The sequence below is a fragment of the Balearica regulorum genome, chromosome 1 (genome assembly GCF_011004875.1).
Source record: "Balearica regulorum gibbericeps isolate bBalReg1 chromosome 1, bBalReg1.pri, whole genome shotgun sequence".
Taxonomy (NCBI): domain Eukaryota; kingdom Metazoa; phylum Chordata; class Aves; order Gruiformes; family Gruidae; genus Balearica; species Balearica regulorum.
In genome coordinates this window covers 130,404,358-130,428,388 of record NC_046184.1, presented here as the reverse complement: position 1 = coordinate 130,428,388, position 24,031 = coordinate 130,404,358, and the positions used below count along the sequence as shown (strand labels likewise).

Here is a 24,031-nt window from a genome sequence, read left to right as displayed (position 1 = left end):
TTGTAGTCTTAAGAGTATAAAAAATTCAGAAGTAATCTATGTTTAAGTATTTTAACTCCTTCTTTATCATTTTTGCTTGTTTCAGGTACATGCAGAGTTTCCTTGAGCTTTTAGAATATGAAAATAAAAGTCCTGAGGATCCTCATGTTCTGGATGAGTAAGTAAATTGTTTTCTTGTGATGGTTCATTTTTAAATAATCTGTCTCAAAAAACAAGTGTTTTTGTATTATAGGATAACACTGATGTTATTTGTAAGGTAGAATTCGTGCAGCAACAGCCAAAACTGTAATCTGGAGCAGAATATAAGAATCTAAGTGCGTTCGAACAATATATTTTGCATTTACACAGTCTGATAGTTTAAGAAATGGCATGAAATGCTTCCTCCAAGGCTGTATGGAGAAGACAACATCCATGTGAGAATATACTTGTGTATGAAATACTTATGACTAAAATGTTGTTTTAGTATACATTGAGCTTAGTCCTCAATTGTATGTAATATATATTAACACATTAATACTTTGAAGTTTTTCAATTTGAAAACATTCAACATGTCAATCGTTTTTGTCTAAAAGCTTTTTTAGTGGACTTCAATTATTGATGTTCACCTACTCATTGAATAATATGTTTTGAGAAGAGAAGAAAGGAAAGCTTAGCCAATTTTCTTTATCAACAACATCATATTGAAATTGTCATTAGAATGTTTCCTTGAAATTTGTATGCGTAAGACAGAATAAAAGCCCACATGTAAGTGAGAAGAACAGATGTAATGTATGTATCAGAGACTTAAAAACAAACAAAAAACCCCGTCCCAACACTATAGTTACCCTGTACCGTCTAGCAGTCAACTTTGTTTCAGGAGATTACTTCTTGCAGGTTTTTTGTTCTGTTGATTAGTTTTCCTAGCGTAGCTTTTCTTTTAAACTTGAATTTCTTTTTAAGCTCTGAAAATCTTGCCTGATCAAGCAGTGGTTTATAGGAAGTGTTTCATAAAACAGTTCATCTTGCAGTCCAACAAATACTTTGTTTGTGCAAGATGTGGCCTGTGCTGTGCAAAAATGGTGTTTTGTCTTCAGTTAGTTTCAGATACACTAACTGCAGTGTTATGCTAGGTTAAGGGTTTTATTAGATAATGCATTGTAGATGTTATATTCTTTTGGTTGTGGGCATGTTATCTGAGATTTTTATGCTATATTTTTTTAAGTATCAATCAATACGTGCAGGAGAAACTCAACTGTACAAATACCAAATTCCCTGCGTGGTAGGACTGTAGGAGGAGCCGCAAGGATTATAGACTGACTGAGTGAATTGTAGTGCTATTGAACAAGGGGAAAGTAACAATTTTCTCATTGTGAGTCCTAAGCTGGAATACTATTTTCAGTTCTGGGTACTAGCTATGAAGAAGTTAAAATACACAAGGACAGTATTGATGTGAAAGGAACAAGAACTAGAGACTCGGCTAGTTCCACCTCTGAATAATGTTGAAGGCATTTGTTTAGACTGGCAAAAAAGAGATTGAAGTGTGAGACACTGGCAGTCTGAGTGTGCAAAAAAAAGTCACTGTAATAAATGATGATTGGTTGCTGTAAGTGAAGAAGTGGAGAATTAAAAAATGGCTGATTTTTATTAAAGTTGAGATTGTACACAGGGTAACAAGTACAAATTCTAATATTAGTGAGAACAGACTGAGAAAGACCATTTCAGAAGACTACAGAGCATCCCATTTTAGAAGCTTTTAAGTATAGATTAGATAACTTTCAGTGATGTTCTAGGAGTGCCTATTCTGTAGTGGATAAACTAGATGAACTTTTCGACTACCTCCAGCTGTTACATTTCGTGATTCTATATTTACAGCCTGTTTGCTGATGGGAAAAGAATTCCTGTTTGTGACTAGTTGAGCAGTAAGTTTTCCTACTGCTTGACTTAGAAGAACATTTTTAGTGAGACTAAGTTACTAAAACTTAGGTATCTGTTGCCTTTTGAGATGGCATAAACTGTCCTAGACATCTAAGCAAGCCTGGCAAGTGTAAAACAAGTCCTATTAAGCCTATAATATCCTGGATGTATCGGTGGAGGCAAGGTAGTTATGTAGCATTTTGAGGACAGATATATGTTCATGAGTGTTACCTTTTAATGAATGTTGGATAAAATCCTTTAAAGGGATTTTTCTGTCTCAGCGTTTCTGTGACATAGAGGTTCAGCAGTGCTTCAGTTTCTTTATTACGTTCTATTGGTTAGCAGACTTTATAAAGACTTACTACAGCACTGCCAGATTATTGTTGCTGTCAGTAGTACAGGCATACATGAAAAGGTCAGGTTACTTTTGCATTTTTGATAACACAAATACCATTCCTTAAGCTGCAGAGCGGTCAGGTGGAAGTCTTTCCACAGTTTTGTCAAACAGTGTGATTGCAGGAGTGTTAAGATAAGGTGTCCACGCTTGGTAGAGGGTGTAAGCTGGCAGAAGTGTTGGAAATTTCCTGTGGTGTCAATATGCATCTAGGTAAACACACAGAGGCAGAAGTTGTTTTTCAAAACCTGAAGGGTTTGTAAAACGTGCTGTTCACATGTACTTCTAAAGAACGCTTACTCCCCCCCGCCCTGTACCCATGAGTTTCTTTGCTGATTTTTCTCTCTGTGGCACTCTGATGGGTGGGTGTGGGGGGGAGTGTCCTGGAACTGAGAGCAACTGTAGTAGTAAGCTGCCAGTAATGCTAGAGATAACACGCACATGAGAAACTTAGTAAACAACAAGTAACTTTCTTTTCTGTAGCACTAAGATTAAAATAGTGTGATTCTGTTAGCAGTTTGAAATAAGTAAATACTGGTGTAGATTTGATTAAGAAGGTGCCATTGTGTTACTTTCAAGTAATCTGAAATGCTACTTCAGTTAGTTTTGGACTTTGAAAGTAGCTACACTTTCTAGTAGAGAAATCTTTCAGTGTGAACTTGGACCTGTCTTTCTGGTGATTCTCAGCTACCAGCTAGCACTTCTTTAAAAAAGAGCAGCCAATCAAAAAAAACCAAAACCCCATTGCATGTCTGTTCCATTTAAAAGGATATCTTTTTCAGTTTAGTCATCACTTTCTTGTCTTTAATCTTTCAGATAATACTACCTATAAAATAGACATAGCAAAAATTCCCATTGTCTTTATATTGAGTTTTATGACTTCTTTTCTTGCTCTGAGGTAGATCAAAACAGAATAATATATACAGTCATTAGGGAGTTAAATAACTTCTGTTGTGGCATTCATTAATTGTCTTTGCAGAAGTCTATAGGCTTAACTTATTTAACCGCAAGGGTAATGCCTTAAATATTCTTTTGTTAATACAGAAGCCACTGAAGCTCACTTGATTAAAGTAGCTTCATATTAATAATCTCTCATCTGTCAAACCAACTGCATTATTTATTCATTGTGGCTTTGAAAATATGATGCATTGAATTTTGAAAAAACATGTGTTGCTAAATAAAATTTTCAGAGTTATGCTGGAGTATTCTGCCCCTAGTTAATCCCATGAGCATTGTAAAAAATTCCTTGATTTGCTGTCCCACAGTTTGAGTACAGCAAAAGCTTTGTGTCTTTCAGGGATGTGTGGGGTGGGAAAGCAGTAGAGAATGAGTGGCAAGATTAAGGAAACGTGTTTTGATTTCTGCCCTGCTGCTTTGAAATGTGCCTATATACTTCGTGTTTTGGTCCTTTAAAAGCATCTGCTTGATTGAAAGACTTGAGTGAACTCAGTTATCTTTGAAGGTGGAACGGGAGGTTGTTCATATGACTGTGATAATGAAAAATTCCTTTATTGTATTTGTACGCTAAGCTTCAACTGGTCTGTAGCAGATAAACCAGCCCCTTGTTTGCTTTTCAGCGTGCTCTGTGCATTTAAGTGCTTTGGTAGTGGGATGTCAGCGAACAGTTTACCCTCGTGGAGCATGTAGGCATCATGTTGTGTATATTGTGGATAGTGGAGGTATTGAAAACATAGCAGAGCTATCAGCAAATGGCAGTTATTAGAGTGTGCTGTCAGTTGCCTTTCAGATGCGATTGTAAGCGTTGCTTCTCGGCTCTGTTTTTAGCTAGTGTCTTGTCGCTCTGCAACAGAGAAAGCAGCATGAGTACAGCCAGGCGCTAGTCTTGTCTCAAAAACTAACATCGGATCTCAGTGGTTACAGATCACACAGAATCAAGACTTCATAAACATAAAAAGACTCTGCAAACCTTTTAAGTATTAAAATATTTTAAGCTGTCTAGTCAGCAAGATTGATAAATAAGAGAACAGTCATTCTGTACAGTGATAGATACAGTATTTAGATTAGGGAATTAGGCAATTAAAACTTCCCCTTTTCTATTTAACAAAATAGTGTTGAAAGACTCCTGAACTGTTTGTTAACACAGGCAAAAACTGGTGGTTAGACTGAGGATGATGAAAAAACTATTAAAAATGAATCCTACATTCCTTTGGAGCTAGCAGTGTAGAGTGGGAGAAATAATTATAAGTGTATCACTTGTTAAGAATGGTATGGTGTACTTGGCTAAGTGCTTACGAAAAGGAAGGAAGCATCTGCTTTAAATGTGGTGACTAATTGGTTGTATTTTTTACTTTTGGTGGACTTAATGTTCTTTGCCCTGCTCATTGCAGGGGAGTTGGACTAGATGACCTTTAAAGGTCCCTTCCAACCCAAACTGTTCTAGGATTCCTTCCTTAGCTGGTGTATATTCTACTTCTGATAAAAATAATTAATACATTTCTGTTCAGTGTTCATTATAAATCTGCTGAGAATGTTTTGCAGTTAATTTTTTTTTTTTTTAAGATTTGTAGAATTGCAGGTACAGGCATAGCCAAACAAGTCTCCCAGCTGTGCTTTCTTTTGAAACCTGTATTTCACTGTGTGTGTTTTTTTTTTTTTTTTTAAAAAAAACAAGATCATGCAATCATTGTGGTGTTAATATTTATTTAATATTAGAGAATGTAGCAGAGTTGAGTAGTACTGACTTTCCATGTCTAGGCTTTAGAAAGCTAATTATTAATAATTCAAGTATGTATGAGTTTGCAGGGGGGACAGGGGGGAAACAAAGAGCACTTTGAAGATCATAGGCATTGAACTGCCTTGGCAGGAGAAACAAAAATCCTCCAAGCTGTTTCAAAGTAAGTGCATGTTAACAGGTGCTTGTTAAAAGCTGTGGAAGTGATGTCCTAAATCTTCCTGAGCTACTGCAGAGATCTTGCCTGGCAGAGCACCTTTGCATGCGCTCTGCCATCCAGCGGTGTAAAAGGAAACTGAACACAAGTCACACTGATAATAATTACCTATCCTGATATTCAAACTTACCGGAATAGGTGCCAGATAAAGGAAATGCATTCAAAAGTTACACTGCATGGGTTGAAGTGTTGGGAATAAATGAAGTGTAAAACTTCTCAGGAAATTATGAAGGGCAGTCAGGTGTTTTTTCCCCGAGTTTCCTTTCCAACCTCCCAGCTACTGTTGGTTGCAGAGAATAAAAGTTACCATGGTGCATATGATTGCAATAAAACAAAATCTTTTGTTCTCCATTAATGGTGAAGCTATATTTAATTTAAAGGAGTGTTTTGGGGAGGAATAACTTCATTTGAGGCCCTAAATATGTCACAGATCTGGTGAGTGAGAGGTTTCTCTTTAAATGGGTTTGTTTAGCTACTGCTATATTTTTATCTTCTCCCTCTGATAATTGTCTGTTGACTGGGAAGGATAGTAAACAGATAAAATGGTTATGCTGAGGGGAGTTGAAAACAGAAGTAAGAGATTCAGTTTAATTATATTTTTAACAATCTGTTTCTAATTTTGTTTCCTCTAGCTTTTTAGATGTTTTAATTAAAGTCAGGAACAGACACAATGATGTGGTTCCAACCATGGCGCAAGGGGTGATTGAATACAAGGAAAAATATGGCTTTGATCCATTTGTTAGCAGTAACATCCAGTATTTTCTAGATAGATTCTACACCAACCGCATCTCTTTCCGTATGCTTATTAACCAACACAGTAAGTAATTGCTTTTTTCACCTTTGAGAACTCATTAGTTATTGCTTGTAAACCTGAAGCCATAGCTTTGGTTTGGGTTTGTTTGGGTTTTTTTCATACTCATGACTAATTCGTAATATTCTGTGCTACTTATGGTAAAAGATATACTGGCAACTGGTTAATTTGGTACTTCGCAGTTATCAGAAATTAATCCAAAATACCAGTACGCTTTCTTCTAGAATTGTCAGGCTCTGTCAGTGTGGCTGTCACTTTGATCTTGTTGGCAGAGACAGCTTGCATAGTGATACGTGAAGCATTTTTAGATGGTAGTAGAGTAGCTGTATCTTTCTGCCCACAAATCTCTCAACATAGTTTGTAGAGCTGACATTTATTTCATAATGAAATGCAAGGATGCCATAAATTTTGAATAGATTATGCACTATATATTTTTATTGTTGTTTTTTCAGCAATTTATCTAGCCTTTCTTGTCTTCTAGAGAGGTTGAGTATTTCTAACTTAAGTTTTAAAGTATATCCCATGTCTCCCTCTACTTCCTATTCACTATTTATTCATAAATGCTAGAATTAGTCATCCTTTGTCATTAGGTTCTGTTTCATTTGTTTTTACTAATAAACTTACTTTTTTATATTCGTATTACAGAGTGAAAGGAGTTACTTGCACAGCTCCTATTAACCAGTATGTGCAACCATGCAGACAGTGATCTGTACAAAGTTAAGGATAATCCTGTGATCTCTTTTAGTGCATGTTGTACCTTTTAGCTCCAGAGCTTCATTCTCTGCCCAGTATTCTGCTTTCATAATCTCTTAGAAATTGTACACTACAGATGACATGGATGCTAGAGTACTGTAGTGTAAGGTATTTTACTACAAGTTGTGTGTCTTTCCAGTAACCTTTTACGTGACTAGCAAATGCCTTGCTGTGTGTGTACAAATAACTTCCACGTGGCAAAGCACACAAAATGAGATAAATGTGCAGCTTATTCTTTACTTGTACCTGGGCAGACAAATGACAGACATAAAATCAAGTCAAGTTAAAAGGCTTTCATAGAAGAATTCTAGCAATAAGTAAAAACATTGTCCTAATAGAATTATTGGGCTGAGTGTTAGCATAATTTGCACTAGTTCTAAAATATTAAACTTATTTCATTGAACTGAAATGGCTTCTGCTATGGACACTCTTATTTAACTGGTTGAAACTTAAGATCACTTACAGATGCTTAAAGTTTAATTAACTTTGTACAGCAGCAGCAATGTTAATGATCCATCCATGATGGCAAATATTAATCTTGAAGCACTGATGAAAAAGGCAACTGGAAAACAGAATGCAGAAACAGATTTTTATGTAGTTTGCATTTGTTTCATATGTTACTGACAGAGTGTTTCTTGCAGTGCAGTTCTGCAAGGTGCAGTGTGCCAGTGTGGCCAGGTCACCATGAGTGGAAAAGGAAAAGCTTTCAGACCTTGTCTTTTGCTCACCTCATACTGCATCTGTTTCATATCAGAGCTGACTAATTTGCTAAAATCACAGAAAATCACTTCTGCATAAAAGTGTAAAACCTTTCTACTTCTTTGAGAGCTAAACTCACGGTGAAGGATCTGGTGAATGCCAGACCTTTGTGCAAAGGAGAGAGTGGGGAGCATACTGCTGAGAGTCAGGGAGAAAGTAGAGTGAGTGAGATCTCTGTGCCAGCTGTAAAATTGCAGCTTAGGTGAGTGCAAAAGGCTTTTAATGCTGTCTTTCAGTTCCTCAGTCTTTTTTTACTATAACATTTTCATTATTGTAACTGCTGCTGATCTGACAAAATGGTATGAATGAAGCATTTTACATTTTAACTTTATCTAATTTTTCATAGTCCACTTTGAAATCTAAGTTTTCACCTTAACCCTCCCACACCACTATTTCTGTTTTAATTAGTCTTAGGTATTAAAAATTAAAAAGGAAAAAAAAAAAAAAAAAGGAGGCAAGTAGTTTTCCTAATCAAGGATTCTGGCAATTTGCTAAAGTATCTTTTTACAAAATGATGCCCTATCAAGTAAGTTCCAGATACCATCAGATTTAAACTTTCTGGGCTGTCTCAAATGTAAAAGACAATTTACTGCCATCTCTTTTTCCTTTTAGCACTTCTTTTTGGTGGCGATATTAATCCTGCTCATCCCAAACATATTGGAAGTATTGATCCTAATTGTAATGTAGCAGAGGTGGTTAAAGGTAAGATGAAGTTAATATTTTTGTTGATTTAAAAAAACCCTGCAACTTAGAATGTGCGTAAATATGTTACTGAGATACAAAAGACTGAAAGTGATTTAAATTCATTTAATAAAATAAACAAAGAAGAAAATGTGAGTAACTGCAGAACTTCCAATAAAGCCATGGGCTTATTGAGACTTTCTAGTGTCTTCATTACTGAGAATGGGGAAACCTTTGGTGTGTTAATAGAACTAAGAAAACAAATTAATTTTTTAATAACTTTATCCTTTTAAATGTCAGATTAAGTATCTAAGTGTTTTGTTAAACTTTAGATTTTTCTTCCCTAAAATGCATAAAAACACGTTCTCATGTACTGCTTTTTTATCTCACGTTGGTACTAAAGCAAGCTGAGAATAAGTGAAATTTTCCAATTTGCTTAGTTAGGTCTTTCAGTAGAACGTCCTCAGCTGTACAGACATACCAGTGAAACTCTGTTGCTATGTGCACCTTATCATATCACAGCCCGTTCTCTCACACAGAAGACATGTATGTGATGGGTTTACTTGAATGACCTGGCATGGTCGCATTAGAAATAAATACTGTTTGCTTAATGTTGTGAATGTTCGTATGCTTTCAGAATGTTAGTAAGTAGGCATGAGGCAATACTGTCTGCTTCAAGAACTTGTTTATTGAAGGTTCATGCTCTCGGTGTACCTATTTTACAAATACAGGTCTTGCTGTAGAAGTGAATGCTACTCTCTGTCCTTTACTGCTATTTGTGCAGCTGCAAGAGGGGAAGAATGTGCTTCTCCCCTTCACTTTCTCTCAGCCTTTGGTGAAGCGGGAAACCTTTCTTATGTCAGACTTTGACCTGCATGATAGCTTGCTTTGTAACGTAGATGCTTTTTACTGTTAGGAAGGCTTCTTGGCTTCTAGCTCTTTTTGGCTCTAAGGTGGCCTTTTTTTCAGCAGCTTTCATTTCTTTTGATTGATCTAACTCCACTTTGACCTCAGCATTGTATATGTTACAGTTGTGTTGTTTATTTAGATATTTCTTCTAATAGCAATGTTTGAGTCTATTTAGATCATCACATTCATAGTTGCTGCCTTGGAATAGACGAATGCATAGTGTCAGAAGGTGCTTAGTCCAGTCTTCAAGCCACGATCTTGCACATCTGAAGAAATAATCACTAACAAAACAAGGTTATCATATAGAGTATCTAATGTTGTCTTTCAAAGAAACAAAATGTCCTTAAAGACAGAGCCTGTCTAGAGTCAAGGTGATGGAGGCCGTTTCCTTGTAGAATTGGTGGAGGGGTTAATTTACATTCTGTGTACTGTGCTAGCTCAAAAATGTTCTGGTTCACAGGCGGCATTCTGAGCAATTTGTCAAAGTTAAGACGTTGGGTTTTGGCACTGTATGTGGCAGCTGCAAGCTCTGTATGCCCTTCAAACATCGAAGAAATGATTTAAACAGTCACTTATTACTTCAAGCAGCTCCACTAAGTGTTATATCTGTAGCTGCCTGAGGTGGGTCTCTGTGTATCAGTCACTGTCCTACAGTAAGATTTTTTGCTGACAGCAAATCCAGGCTTGTTCCTGGAGCTGGGATTAGGTGTACTTCACTCTTGTTGCTACTTACCTCCAGTCATGACGTGACAAGTGTTTTGAACTTTGCAGTCTCTTTTACAATCTTAGGACCCTGCAAAGAGGTGGCTTTTAGAAGAAGGTAAAATGTAAGACCACTTAGATTCTGTTTGACACTGTTTTGCTCAAGGCTGGATATTTTACTGGATCATGAAGTGATAGTACCTTCCTGTTCATCTCAAGGGTGTTAGGGTGGTTACTTCTTGAAAATGGATGAGAGTTCTACATTAAATTTATGGAGGCTAAATGGATTTATTCAGAGCTTCTTTGTTCTCTCGAGGTTTGCATAGTGACAGTGTCTGCTCCACATCCATGTATTGAGGGCTTTTGGTTTATTCCCACACAGTTATTGATTCGCTTTTCAGAGGCATTGGAGTTTTTCTCCGCAATAAGAATCCAAGTCCTGCCCTCTGGATCCATATCAAATTTTCATTTCTATGATGTGGAAACTCTTTGAAATGTGCTAACATATTCCTTTCTCCATGTAGATGGCCTTATGGTCGTACTAGCTACATTGCTATCTTCAGCTTTTTATGACTGAGTCAAGATTGTGGCTGTGCTTCTTATGCTCCTTTTTTTCTAAAGCACAGGATAACTCCCAAGGCCATCAGAAGTTCTGAGATGATCTTAGAATATAGTGTAGGTATTCCTGCATCATTTTTCCCTAAATGATGCACATCGCAGGCTGAGGTTCTCTGTACAGCTTGGATATCAAATGGGATTTTGATCTTTTTACTAGGGCACGTTTTATTGTGTCAATGACAAGACCCATCTAGAAAGTCTTTGGAGCTGACCATCTTGATGCAAAAGATTCTTACTGGATAGCTAATTTTGTGAGGCATTCCTGGGACTTGATCAAGAACATTTCCAATGTTGATTAGCTCCATTTTACTAGGCCTCAAGCAGCATTTGTGTGAGCCTTGTATGATATGTCCAGCCTTGCAGATGTCAGAACAACTGATGTAATTTATTTTTTTTTTCAGTTAACAGGGCACATTATAGGTTATTTCTGTAGACATCTTGAAGGAGAACAATTATAAGTAACCAGCCCTTTTGGAGGGACTAGTGATTTTTACTTTCTTTGTGTTTGTCACATAGCTCTCAGTCTTGGCAGTGACTGTTTCGTAGTGTCACTTTGGACAGGAGGAAGAAGATATATGTAGGGCGAAGTCAAATGCAGTTGTTACGGTCATTTAGCAAATTTCTGCAGAACTGCCCATCTGTTTATGTGCTTGCTCTTAGCCTACACTTACTATGAGGAAGCCACTTTTGTTAAGGTAGCTTAAGCCATGTAGTTAGAACATCTTTGAGTTTGTGGTTTCTCTTTAAGCTAACACTTACTGTTTGTTTCTAAAACATTTTTGCAGATGAGGTACCATTGAATATTTGGAACCACTAAGAAATCTTTCAAACAAGAGATGACTTCTTGCTGTGTTTTGACAATACATAATGCCTGATTTGGATTATGGGGAGGTTTTTTTTTGTTGTTCAGTAAGAAAGAATGAAGAATGGTAAAAATTCCAGCTTTCTCCCCAAAAGACCTTGAAAATCAAATATTGTAAACAGTATCATTGGAAAACTGAATTTATGGTTGTGCTGTCATCCTTTTTTATTTGAGAGGGAAAGAACAAGCATTAAATTGTGATTGGGACATGACAAATAAGTAGATATTATGGCCAGCCTAAGATTATACCCTTCAGGTTTTCAAGCCCTGAACAAAGACGAAAAATATCTTGTCTCTAGTAATCTGCTCTTTTTTGTAGAGCTTTAAATAGAATTTGCCCTTTCTTGACAAATGGACTATAAGCATACAGAGAAAAAGGGATTAGAGTGGATACTAGTTTCATGCTTGTAAACTAGATACTAAATGAGTGTTCTGCTCATAGTCTTTCACATACAGGATGAACTTTGCTAGTTGTCTCTAGATGATTTTGGTAAATCAGTGTTCTGTTGTTTTGTAGATGCTTATGAAACAGCTAAGATGTTATGTGAACAGTACTATCTGGTGGCACCTGATCTGGAAGTTGAAGAATTCAATGGTAATTGTGAAATTTAAATTGTGATGTACATAAGAAAAAACATTTCTAATATCTGTGACTTCTAGTTTTGTTAATTAATTGTAAGTTATAATTTGAACTCTGCAGTCCTGTACGCAGTTTATCATCATGACATGTTTGTTTACTTCTTGATGCTGAATGCAGAGTGCTATCTACTGAATTCACTATGACTTTAAGGAAAATAAAGTGGTCAAGAATTGTCATAACTGGGAAGGAAGCATGCCTGCCTTCTAACTAATATTTTAATAGAGCTTAAATTTATTTCATTTTGAAGTACGCTTGTAAATTCCACTGTCAGTCCCTGCATCAGTGGTGAGCTCTTCCATGTAGGATGGCAAAATTAGAAACTTTTTTTACATAATCTGTGCTTTAAGTCCTATCATAAACTTCTTGCACGAAAATCTGTTTCAAGTTGATTGCAAAGATGAAAATTGGATGCTAAGAAACTGATGAGACAGTCCTTGTGTATTGACTTTTTTTTGTCATAATTTCTATTGACAAAAGGTAGATTATATTTTTTTAAGTTAAAAAAATAAATTGTCTTGAGTGATCCTCTCTCACACTTTGGATAGCTGTCCAAACATAAGACTAAGATGTTTCCAAACTTCAGCTGAAGGATCACAAAAGTCTCAGAAACAGGTAACCCTTAAAATGGAGTGAGTGATGTATGGGAACATATGTTACTCAAAGTACTATTTAATATTGTAGAAATACTTCTCTACACAAAGTGATGTTGTCAACACTGATGCATTCCTACCAGCCCTCTGTCCCAAAAGCAAAAGACTCAACCTTCCCCCCCTCCAAAACTGAGTAATTTTAGAGCTAAAAGTGTACTGAGTGCTGCAGCAGAGGAAGCAATGCAAAACTCATTTGAAGGCCTAAGTAAAAAGATCCAACAGTAGAGAAAACAAGTTGCTGGATCTCATAAAAAAGTGAGGAACGAATTACCTGTTTCCTTTAAACTAGCTTTGTTATCAACATGAGGAAAGCAACTTTGCAAATTACTGCACAAGAGCAATAATAACGTATTTTCTACATGTACTCTATGCAGTCTGCCTTGGTTTTGGTGATGCATAAGAGAATTGAAGTATGGACTCTGACAAAATTAACGTAATAAATCAGCAAGTTGCCTTGCAGCTAATTATGCAGAACATTATTTTGGTCATCTTCTTTTCCTATGAGTTTTCACTACTGTGTCTCTTAAAGTAATAACTGGTAGTAGTATTAGCCCTCAGTGTCAAAAAGGATGAAGGTGAATCCAGTCATGTTCTGTGTGCATGTTTGTATCTTCCTGCAATTTCTGGAGCAGGCATTTAGAGACTTTTCTTCAACCTGATCTGCTACTGAGTCTGACAAGCTGTGACTGTATAATTTAATGCCAGTAGATATTTGAATGTTCAGGGATGACTGCATCTTCAGCACCAAAACTGTCCAGGAATGTATTAAGTGCAGCTGTATTATTTTCTGCTAAATCAATTAGCACTGTAGCATTCAGAGCAGTGCCAAGCCATGCACCTCTGCTGAAACACTAACAACAGGACAACAGTGGACAAACAATTCAGTTATGATTTAGAATTAGAAAACTGTGAAATAGTTTGCAAATTTTTATAAATACTTCACATTTTGTATGTTTTAAGGGAAATTTGTAGTTGTTTTTAGAATATTTAAACAGTGATATTTCTTTTTACTTTAAGAATCTTTTTGCACAATAAACATTGTGCTTAAATATTGTGTGTGTTTAAAAAAAGAAAATTTCCTGCTTACATGGGAAAATTCTTTTAGTTAACATACATTGTCAGTACTAAACCAACCACTACTTAGTGAAGTTTCATATCTAAACAAAGTCAGCTGACATAGATGTCTCTGAAAACCATCATTACAATGTGTTATTTTAGGAGATAGCAGTAACTGAAGTTTATGTTTTTACTTCATGGAGCTAATCTTGCACTTGGAAGATTAGAACATGCTTACATACTTGTCTTTGCCTATAGTTTCATGTTATTCCTGTAAACAGAAATGCTACAGAATACTGTTCTGAAAAAAAAATAATTTGTCTTTTTTTGTTTGTTTTTTTTTTTTTTTTAGCTAAAGCTCCAAACAAGCCTATTCAAGTAGTCTATGTACCTTCTCATTTGTTTCATATGTTATTTGAATTATTCAAGGTAGGTTGCACTTATTAATGTTTGGAAGGGGATTGTGAACTTACATTACTGTTGAAACTGAGATTCTTTTCAGTTATAGCTCTTAAATGTTATTTCAGTTTTCCCTTCTTAAGTTTATTCTTAAACGAGTGAAGAGGGGTTGAAGCTGTTAAAAGCTACGCTTATAACACTCTCTCATGCCCTTGTGTACTTAAAAAAAAATATCTGTTTTCACACTACTCCTTTTGTGCTTTTGCAGCTGATTAACTTAAAACACTCGTGATAGTCTATTTTTGCAATGACGATATATTCATTACCTTGCAGTTTTCATAAGCTTGCTTCTTTATTGCATATTTGAGGAATGGTTAGGATCAGTGTCTTTTTTTATGGTGAAAACAGGCCATATGTCTTTGAATAGTCTAAATGATATGCTTTGTTTTGGTTTTATTTGTGTTTTCTGAGTAATTCGAACAACAGTGAAAATGGAAGATGTGAGTGCTATTGTATGCTTTTGAATAAGATAAGTGGTCTCTAGGTGGTGCAATTGAACACTAGAAATTCAGGGGAAAAATGCATTTGGTCAGAGGAAACTTTTTCTAAATAATGGTATTTTGGGTTTGATCTCTGACACTTGTCAAGTATGTTCATTTAAATCTTCCCCTATTTTTCCATTTGTAACATTAGTGCTAGGGCAGAACAGGTGAGAATTTTTATACTACTTGTAGGTATGTTTTGGTACAAGTCATGAAACAGTAAGAAACCAGTGAGTTGTAGCTGTAAGTAATGGTCATCTGTGACAGACTGGCAGTGGAAACTGTGTTAATAGATATGATAAAGTCAGACTGATAGATGGTAACGTAACAATTACATGATCCAGACTAAGAAAATCAAAGTTTGTTCTCTGTGTTGAACATCATTATTGGTGCTCTGCAAGATGGAGGTGAAGGATATTGTCATCCCTTATATATAATTACTTTTATCTATTTGATATAAAGTCAGAGAACATAAAGCAAGATTTTTTTTTTTCTGTGTGATATCAAGTATGTATAATGGAGTTCTGATGTAAAAGTTTAACTGGACAACTCATTGACTTGAAAGTGCTTCTTGAATTTGTTTTAAGTATGGCTGTTTGTCTTGTATACATGTAGGACCAAGTATCTAGATTCAACAAAATAAATTCAAGTTCTAAGCTATTGCAAAAAACATATATGATAAAATTACAATCAAAGACGCTGTTTTTTGTTTTAATTTCAGAATTCAATGAGAGCTACCGTGGAATTGTATGAAGGTAAGAGAGAAACCTATCCATCGATCAAAACCTTAGTCACTTTGGGGAAGGAAGATCTTTCTATTAAGGTAAATACCTAAAAATACTATGCAGCTTACAAAACTGCTAGGTTCAGAATAGTATGACTTGTAATTTGAAAAGGCTGTATGGTTTCTGACACTTGCTTCATTTTCATTAATATTTCTGAAGTCATTTAGATAATGCTGCTTGAGTTTTGCAGATTTTTTCAAAACATAATGTTTAAAACTGTAACTTTTCATTTCTTAGATAAGTGATCAAGGTGGAGGTGTACCTTTAAGAAAAATAGACAGATTGTTTAACTACATGTACTCAACAGCACCCAGGCCTAGTTTGGAGCCCTCGAGAGCTGTGCCTTTGGTAAGCAATTGCAATATGTATTTAAATTTCCCTTTGCACTACTCATACATTTCCCTTCACTGCAATCTACTGGATCACGTTTTCCATTGAAGAAATTGTTTATCATTAGCAATTCTATGCAGGTAAAACATTGGGAGAAAATGGGGTCTGTTATCATCACTTAGTCTTTGGAATAGAAAGTTGCTTTTCTTTGACTTTATATTCTTGGAAACAAGCATGTCTGTAGAAGCACAATATTTTCATAGGTTAATGAAGAGGGTATTTAGTGCTGTGTTCCTGAGAAGGTGGATAACCTAATGAGCTCCTCCTTGGTGTGTAAATTATCGTTTATCTAAGTTTCCTATAATAAATGTATTGAAAAGGTGAGCCACACTGTCAGAATTATAGCACTTGAGAAATACCCCCTGCTAATGCACAAGCTTATATTGAACTTTGAAAATTATTTTCATGTAAGTTATGGACTGTGAAAATACATTTAAAAAAAAAAAAACAACCCCAAACCTCCATGTGATATGAACACTTTTGGTATATTCCTGTCCAGTTGGAGCTATCTCACATGATATTCCCTTCTGAGATGTATCAGGGTCAGATTTCAAACAAACAAAATTTCCTCATAGTTTCTTCTAAGCAGGGAATTATTTCAGTGTTGAATGTGTAGAATCTTTTACCAAGCATGATTTTTAAAATTATTATTAAACTTAAAGTACTATTATTAAATTATTTCATTAGATTACATATTGGGTCATTGTGATTAAAATGATACAGCTACTGTTCCATTTTGACTGGCTTTCAATAAGCAAATTAATACTGGTACAGTATTCTTGCCTCTTCTCATCTTTGTTCTCTATTGCTTCTGATACAATCCTTTATCTTCAAGCATGTCAAAAAAGTTGATTCTTTGAAAAATTTATTTTCCCTATTTAGGAACACTCTCAACTAGCATGTTCTTCAGTGATTTTTTTTTTTTTCTTTTTTTTCTCCTGCTGATAATTCTGTGCTTGAAGTGCCTTTAGGCAGCTAATAAAATGTGGTGCAGAGAGTATGTGACTATTTCTGATGTAGCATAATTAACAGTAGCTGAGGGTGGAACCAGTTCAGAGGTAATAAATTTCCTTTTAGATTTTTAGCAGAACGTCTTTATGGCACTGCCTTAGTCCACAGTTCATACAGCATTGTGGCGCGCAAGTGTATTGCATTGTTTTCACCAGTGTTTGATGCCACTGCGGTAGGTGTGAAACCCAGTTCTGTATCTGCATTGACTTAATATTAATCTTTCATACTCCTAACTCTGCAACACATCTTAATATGTTTCAAACATAGAAAATCATCTTGAATGGGATGAGTGATAGGGAACAGACCTTAATTCAAATATAAGCTTTTTTCTTTGTCAGTGGTAGAATCTTTCTTGATTCATAATCTGCCTTTGTTCTGTCTCACTTTTGATCAGCAATTTACTGTATCAGCCTACAAAGATTTCCTGAAACTTATTCTCACTATAAACTTATACCTTGATTACCAGTTGTATTCACTATTAAAATGTCTCTTCCTTTGTGGCTCTCTGATTGTAAAACGTGTTCAGCTTAGGATTGACACTATTCTTTTTTTTTTTCCTCATGCATCTTTAGCAATGCATTCCTGTGTTTATTCCTCATCTTCAAGACTGCTTGCTTTGATTTGTGGCATTTATACTTAGTTTTCTTCTACTGTACCCCATCCTCAGGCTTTGTTTCATTCTTCAGTCGCTATAGTCAGACCTGCAAAGTATCTCCCTCTCTTGTGAACCTGGCAGCTTTTGCCCTGTGAGTCTGACCGATGCCTGTACATGACTGAATGTCAAGAAGAGATGTTAAGCTCTGTTATTTGTGTGTGCAGAAAGAAAAAAGACAAGAACCAAGAGTCTGTGGCATATCTTTCCACTAAAAGGAAAAAGGACTTTAGCAGAGAAGCTTGACACACGTTATGTGTTATGGCCCAGATCCGGTTTTGAAAACAAGTATGCTATATTTTGTGTGTCACTTCAGAAATAAAAATCCTTCAGCAGAAAGGTTCTGCATAAATCCTCTTCAAAGTCCATACAGGAGGAGAGTTTCTTTATTGTTTAGTGCCAAAGACCAAACCCCGTAGGAATTACAGTTCTCCAGAAGGTAGGCTGGTCTGTGCTCATGTCATTCTTGACTTAGGTAATATCCATAAACTAAATTGCAGTGTAAACAGACATATTTTTTTGTTCTAACTCTCCCTCCCCTTGTTATATGATCCTCTGTCTAGTTTATGAAACATTCATGGATTTGAGGAGTGGGATCTTTTTGTTGATTGGTGAAAATTCTTTCTCGGTGTCATTACAAATGTTCTTTAAAAACTGCTGAGAAACCTTGTTACCATGGCAGCATTCGGATTCTAGCAGGTCTTGTGCTCATCTGTACTGCTATACACATAATGGAAACATTAGAAACACATGGTAATGTTTAATGATAATTAGGTTTTCCTAGAGAATTTAATGATTCTCTCTCTGGCAGCATTTGTTTATAGTGGGAGAAACGTGGCTTAAATTAGGTTTAATTACACCTGTAGACATTAGTAACACAGGAATTTAATAATTTCCTATTTGTATAATGCATGCTGTAATATTTAATGAGAAATTGGCTCTAAAAAGCTTTCTTTTCTCAAGGCAGATGTGCCATCATTGACTATATTCTGTCCTCTAGGTCAAGTGCAGACCTATGTAGTAATCAATTCTTGTTAATTGTATTTTGCAAAATAGAACTTTTGCAAGATCTTGCCTTAAGGTACTCATCTGGGATCTGTCGTCTTCATATTTCTTAAGTTATCTGGTTTTGGAAAACACCCTGAAAACAATGTAGAGAAGACACTGACAGGAAATTTTTGGAAGAGGGAAGTATGAAATAATTATGTGGGCTAACACAGAGTCTAAAATGATTTTCTCCTGGAAGGAGCAGGAGGCAAACAGAAGTTGGGCATGGGTTTTAAGGAGGCATAATTCTGGAGAGAGGAAAGTATAATATGTTTTCAGGATTGCTGGGAGTCTTTGAGAATTATGTTTTTAAAGCATACTGTTGTGTGAAAAAGTGCAGCTATGCAACTGTTTTAACTGTGGAAACAGACACTAATAACTATGACAAGCAGTGTGAGTAGAAAAGGGCATCTTTGGCACTTCTGTTTCTCATTTTGCTCAGAAGAACTATTTCAGTCATCAGTGTGAGCAACTCTAACCAATTTAAGATCACTAAATTTAGACTTATGTAAAAACAAGACAAAGAGGTCAAAAGATGAGATGGTAGATGACAGCAAGAGAATTTGTGATGAATACTGTAGTACAAAGTTCTTTAATGTTCACCCCTCCTTCAAGGAATTTCTTCTAAAGTGATACCACATAATAGCTGCGAGTAATGCTCTCAAGTCCTGCTTCTTAACCTTCTCTTTTCTGTATCATTTTGGGACTTTGTTTTTAAGATGCAGGCCATGATTGTTAGTGTCTGTCAGGTTACCTTTGTAGAAATATTATAGTGGAATGAATTTATTGGTTTTCTGAAAATGTTAGATGTCTAATTCTTCTTGTAATCCACTCTTATGGAAATTTTTTATTACTCCATTGCCATATACATCCCTATTTTCAAATGCTTGTATGTCTAGAATCCTTCCTTTATTGCTCTGAACAGTTCTGAAAAATTCAGGAGAGGCTCAGGTGAATAATCAACCATTATGATTCTCAACACATACCCAGTCATCGGAAAGAGGTGATGTGTAGACCAAAACTTTCCTCCCTGGGTGCAGTTAGAGAGGCTTGGTGTTTTTATAATTTGTTCTGACAAGAGTGGGTTGGAAAACATGTCAGGTGTTGACCTTGTTGCAGATATGGTTATGGATATTAGTGTTGGAAATTTAAAATCTAAAGTTTGTACCTGTCAAGTCTACTGTGCTTTGAAAATTGTGTGGTCTGTACAGGGTCTCAGTCCTCAGTAGATCGTTGAGTGCTATGGAATCCTGATCTCTTGTTACATGGGTAAACAGAAGATTATTTGCCTTGTATTGCTTTGTATGCAGTCTTCTGATCTCTATTGCAGTATGGCATCAGCAATCACTTAATAGTGTGACCTAGATGAAGTAAACAGAGTTGTCTCTGGCTTTCTTGTGTAGTCTCCTAACTGTGGACATGTTTGAGAATAATAATCCCAGGCTTAGGGGTATTGGTTTGTTTTGGTGATTGGAGGCAGCATGTACTGGTATACCTACCTGCCTTGAAGAAATGCAAAATGGACAAGGTAGTCCTAACAAAGGGCTCTGATATTTTTCTGTTTTCTGTACTTAGGCTAAAAAATTATGCCTTGGAAAAAAGGAGATTGCTCAAAAGGTTGAATACCAACTTCTAGTGCAGGCTGAGTAATAAAGGAAAGCTTGAAGAATAATTTGTTGCAAATCTAATATTTAGGTATCTTCTGTTTTATAAATGATTGAAGTGATCTGTTGCCCTTTTTTTTTTTTTTTTTTTTTTTTTTTTTTTTAACTTTCCACCATGTTTTTCCTCTTGTTTCCTTGTTTTTGTAGGCTGGGTTTGGCTATGGCTTGCCAATTTCTCGTCTGTACGCTAGGTACTTTCAAGGTGACCTTAAACTCTACTCAATGGAAGGCGTTGGTTCAGATGCTGTAATTTATTTGAAGGTATGAATTTGACCCTTTTATAAGCTAGTAATGCAGTGCAATTTGATAGTTTATAGCAGGCTGAATAAGTGAATGTTCTCTCTTTTTACTCTTCAACTAGTTTTCAAATCTGTGATTGCTGTCTTCATTATATTTTATCTAAATCAGTGACAGAGAATCCTAAAAGCAGGGGTTATAAATGTTAACCTGGTACTAATACTAGTTAGCTTGCTTTGTTGGTTTGTTTTTTTTTTTTTTTTTCTTCTAGTCCCCTGTGTTGGATCTTTGCATTTTGTTAATCTGTCTTAGGTGCTAAATTTTCAAAGAACTGTGTGATGAGAGATAGTTTTGGTTAGTACTTTTTGATTCTGAAAGTTTTGGCCAAAATAAAACTGAGAAGACGATTGTCTGACTCCTGGCCAGTACATTTTTTTTCTATGCAGTTCTTGACGTGCAATAGACTGTATTGTTCCCATTGTCATTTTTTGGGAGATCCCAGGCTACTCAGAGAGTTAAGGTTGAAACTAACTGCTTGAATTTCATCAGGGAATTTAAAAGAATATAGCGTATAGCTCATGTACAGGTCATTGACTTAGCATTGTGACTGTGCCTTGCTGTATGTAGCGAGTGAGTTGTGCTAACTTTAGTTTCTGATGGGTTTAACTGTGCATGTGTGTGTGAAGGAAAAAGGCATGGCCTTTCTTAGAAAAAAAAGGCATGCTAATGGACTGAACTAGATCAGTCCTCACAGATCAGTGTGCTGAAAGAGTCCCGGTTTGTTGGAGAAGTGTTTAACTAAAGTAGCTGTGTGGCCAGTGTCAATGACAAATCTCCCTAAAATGTTTTTGACCAAAACTGGTTTTTTTTCTTGCTATCATTGTAGATGCTACTCCCTGGAAAGAAGGGAAATATTTTAAAGTGTTACTATTTTCTTTTAACTTTTACTATGACTAGTACTTAGACTATGACTACAGTGATTAGTCACAGCCAAAGAATTTTCAAAAAGCTGTTGTGACATGAGACACTCGTTCAATACAGAAGTTGTAACTGTAGAGTTCCCCAGAGTATCATCTCGCTGTCGATATTTCTAGTGATATCTTACCATTGCTTTTGTTTTTCTATAGGCCCTTTCAAGTGAATCATTTGAAAGACTTCCTGTTTTTAATAAGTCAGCATGGCGACACTACAAGACCACACCTGAAGCAGATGACTGGAGCAATCCTAGCAGTGAACCAAGGGATGCTTCTAAATATAAAGCTAATCGATAATTTGCCACCTTTTGTCTCTGTTGGAGATGACCTCTGCATTCAGTATAAAGTCTCTGCTTTGTTCCAAAATTCTTCAAACCACAATAGCTAATTACTTCCAAACAAAGACCTAATCAGGGCATTGAAAAATAGTAAGAACAAAGTGATGATTGGGACTTAAAGGAAGGCACTAAGCACGTTTGGTATGTGAATCCTGTCTACTTCACCAGAATATGCTTGGTTGCTTCAGTCATGCATTGACAAAAGGGATTGTGCTGCGATTGCACTTAAGAATACAATGTTGTAACAAAAAGATACTATTTGAAATGGCCAATTCTTATTCCAGTATGAGGATTGGCAAGATGTGCAGAATCCCTTTAAATGGTGAATAGTATCTTGCACAGCAATATGGTGTAAGAGAAAAATCCTAATGTAGTTAAACATATGCTTTGAAAATCCACTCTTTACTGCATTTTATATTGCACAGTGTCACCTCTTACAGAAAATCCCTTTGAGCTCTTCAGATTTTCTATCTAATGAGCTTATAAATGCATAGTACTAAAAAGGGTTGTGCAGCTTTAAACCGATGCTTTCCCCAAATTCCCAAATCCATTTGTCAAGTGCATACAAAAATTATGTTGTTATAAGACATTGGGATTTCCACTTCTTGGTATGCACCTTAATGATTTTCTTGATGCGTGAACACAGAAATGCATTTCTATACATTTTTCCTTGTTTTGAGGAAGGATCATAAGTAGTTAGATCATTTCTCCATACAAGAAATTCTGTCAACATAGGGGCAAAGGGTTATTCAATTTTATGTTTATTGCCTATCGTATTTGGGGGGTTGGGGAGGGGAGAGAAACGCTGAAAGGCCAGACAGCCAGTCATACAAATGAATTTGCCTTAAGAGTGTTGGTTGCTTGGAACCTGATTAGTTTAAAACCTGTAAATAGTTTGCAAAGTTATTTATATATTCAATGTCTGACTATAGTCTGGTAATCTGAATTTGTAGTGTATATAAAGATGTTGTACACCAGCTTTTGGAAAGTGTCTTTGGTCTAAATACGTGAAACTGGAAATACCATAGAAATGGGAGGGACAAAACATAGCTGGTACCTGATTTAAGGAAAAAAAATCAAAGAGAAAAAAAGCGAAGTATTTTCCCCTTAAATTTATTGTAAGGGTTACTGCTGAGTATTAGGAAACTGTTCTTCACTGAGTCTTTGCCAAATACTGTTTCTGATACTATGGCCTTTCAAGAAAAATTTGTGAGGTTTAGAAGTTCTAATGATATCCTAGCCACAGGAATAAAGTAGATGAGTTGTAAGCAACTCTGATGCACCCTCAGTTTCTCTTAGGTGTTTTGATATTTTTTTGAAAGATATTGCAGATTTTAGCATGGAAAAATGAAACTTGTTTACTAAAATTGGAGGGGGAACTGTCCCTTTTGTCCTCCCAATATTTATTTTTATAAAGAACTGATCTGTTAGGTAAACAGGGAAATGCTGAGAAATTCCTAGATATTTTTTAAAAAAAATAATCGTAGTTTGACTTAACGATAGTACTTTGCACTTACATAGCACACTTCATCAAAGGACTACAAAGTGCTGTGAGCAATAAGCTTCATATAGCTCTATTTCGTGAGAGTTGGAGTCCTTACCTTGCAAACTCTCACTCTTATCTGTTGCAGGTGGTTCAAGAATTTGAATCGTTCACGAGTTTGCAGGGCTTGAGGTTCTGTGGGCTTCTCTAGGCTGTACAGTTAAGTCACGTTGGAGCACCACTTTGTTTTAGCACGTGCTCGTACACATCTCTGCAGAGTCCCGCCATACAGTTCAGAGGCGGAGATACCAGGACGGTGCTGCAGGCTGTCCGACTTGTTAGCCGGTAAGCGGTGCCCTTCTGCACGGCACGGTGAGGGTGTAACGCGTGTGGCCTCCAGAGCAATAATTTCCCATGACTGCAGGCATCGCTGCAGAGAAGGCAAATTGCTATTCAAGCTATATAGCTATGCTACTGGGGTGAAATCAGAGTAATAGTTTGACTGAAACACCAGTTGGAACTTGCAGCTACTAAAATTCAGTCACTTACTTAACTTCTGCCCTCACCCACAACTTCTCACTGTTTTTTAAATTAATTTCAAGTTGTATATGTTTTCTAGTAATTGCAGAGGGGGGCTTGCTTAAAAATAGAAATTTGTGATGAAACTAATGTTTTCCCAGTTGTATGTGGTCAGTTTTTCCTAGAACATTGCCTAAAACATTCCAAGGAATAAGATAGTTTGTGTAAGAACCTGAGTTTCAGCTCTGGTTAGAAATCATATTTTGAAGTAGTAAATCCTGACCTGGTGCTTCTTTTTGGCTGTCTCTTATACTTGAGTAGGAGAGGTAACAGAAAAGAAAGCATGCAGGCAT

The 24,031-nt window shown here is 36.1% G+C and overlaps 1 protein-coding gene across 1 annotated transcript in view; it reads left to right on the top strand.

Moving 5' to 3' along the window:
* Window positions 1-22,653, top strand: part of PDK3 (pyruvate dehydrogenase kinase 3) — a 54,814-nt gene extending 32,161 nt beyond the window's left edge. Inside the window, exons 3-11 of the mRNA XM_075774865.1 lie at window positions 86-157; window positions 5,829-6,013; window positions 8,132-8,221; window positions 11,809-11,886; window positions 13,990-14,066; window positions 15,300-15,401; window positions 15,601-15,711; window positions 20,275-20,388; window positions 21,492-22,653. Coding sequence (XP_075630980.1) covers window positions 86-157; window positions 5,829-6,013; window positions 8,132-8,221; window positions 11,809-11,886; window positions 13,990-14,066; window positions 15,300-15,401; window positions 15,601-15,711; window positions 20,275-20,388; window positions 21,492-21,635 — 973 coding nt within the window. The 3' untranslated portion in view covers window positions 21,636-22,653. The remainder of the gene's footprint in view (window positions 1-85; window positions 158-5,828; window positions 6,014-8,131; window positions 8,222-11,808; window positions 11,887-13,989; window positions 14,067-15,299; window positions 15,402-15,600; window positions 15,712-20,274; window positions 20,389-21,491) is intronic.
* Window positions 22,654-24,031: the final 1,378 nt, after the last annotated feature.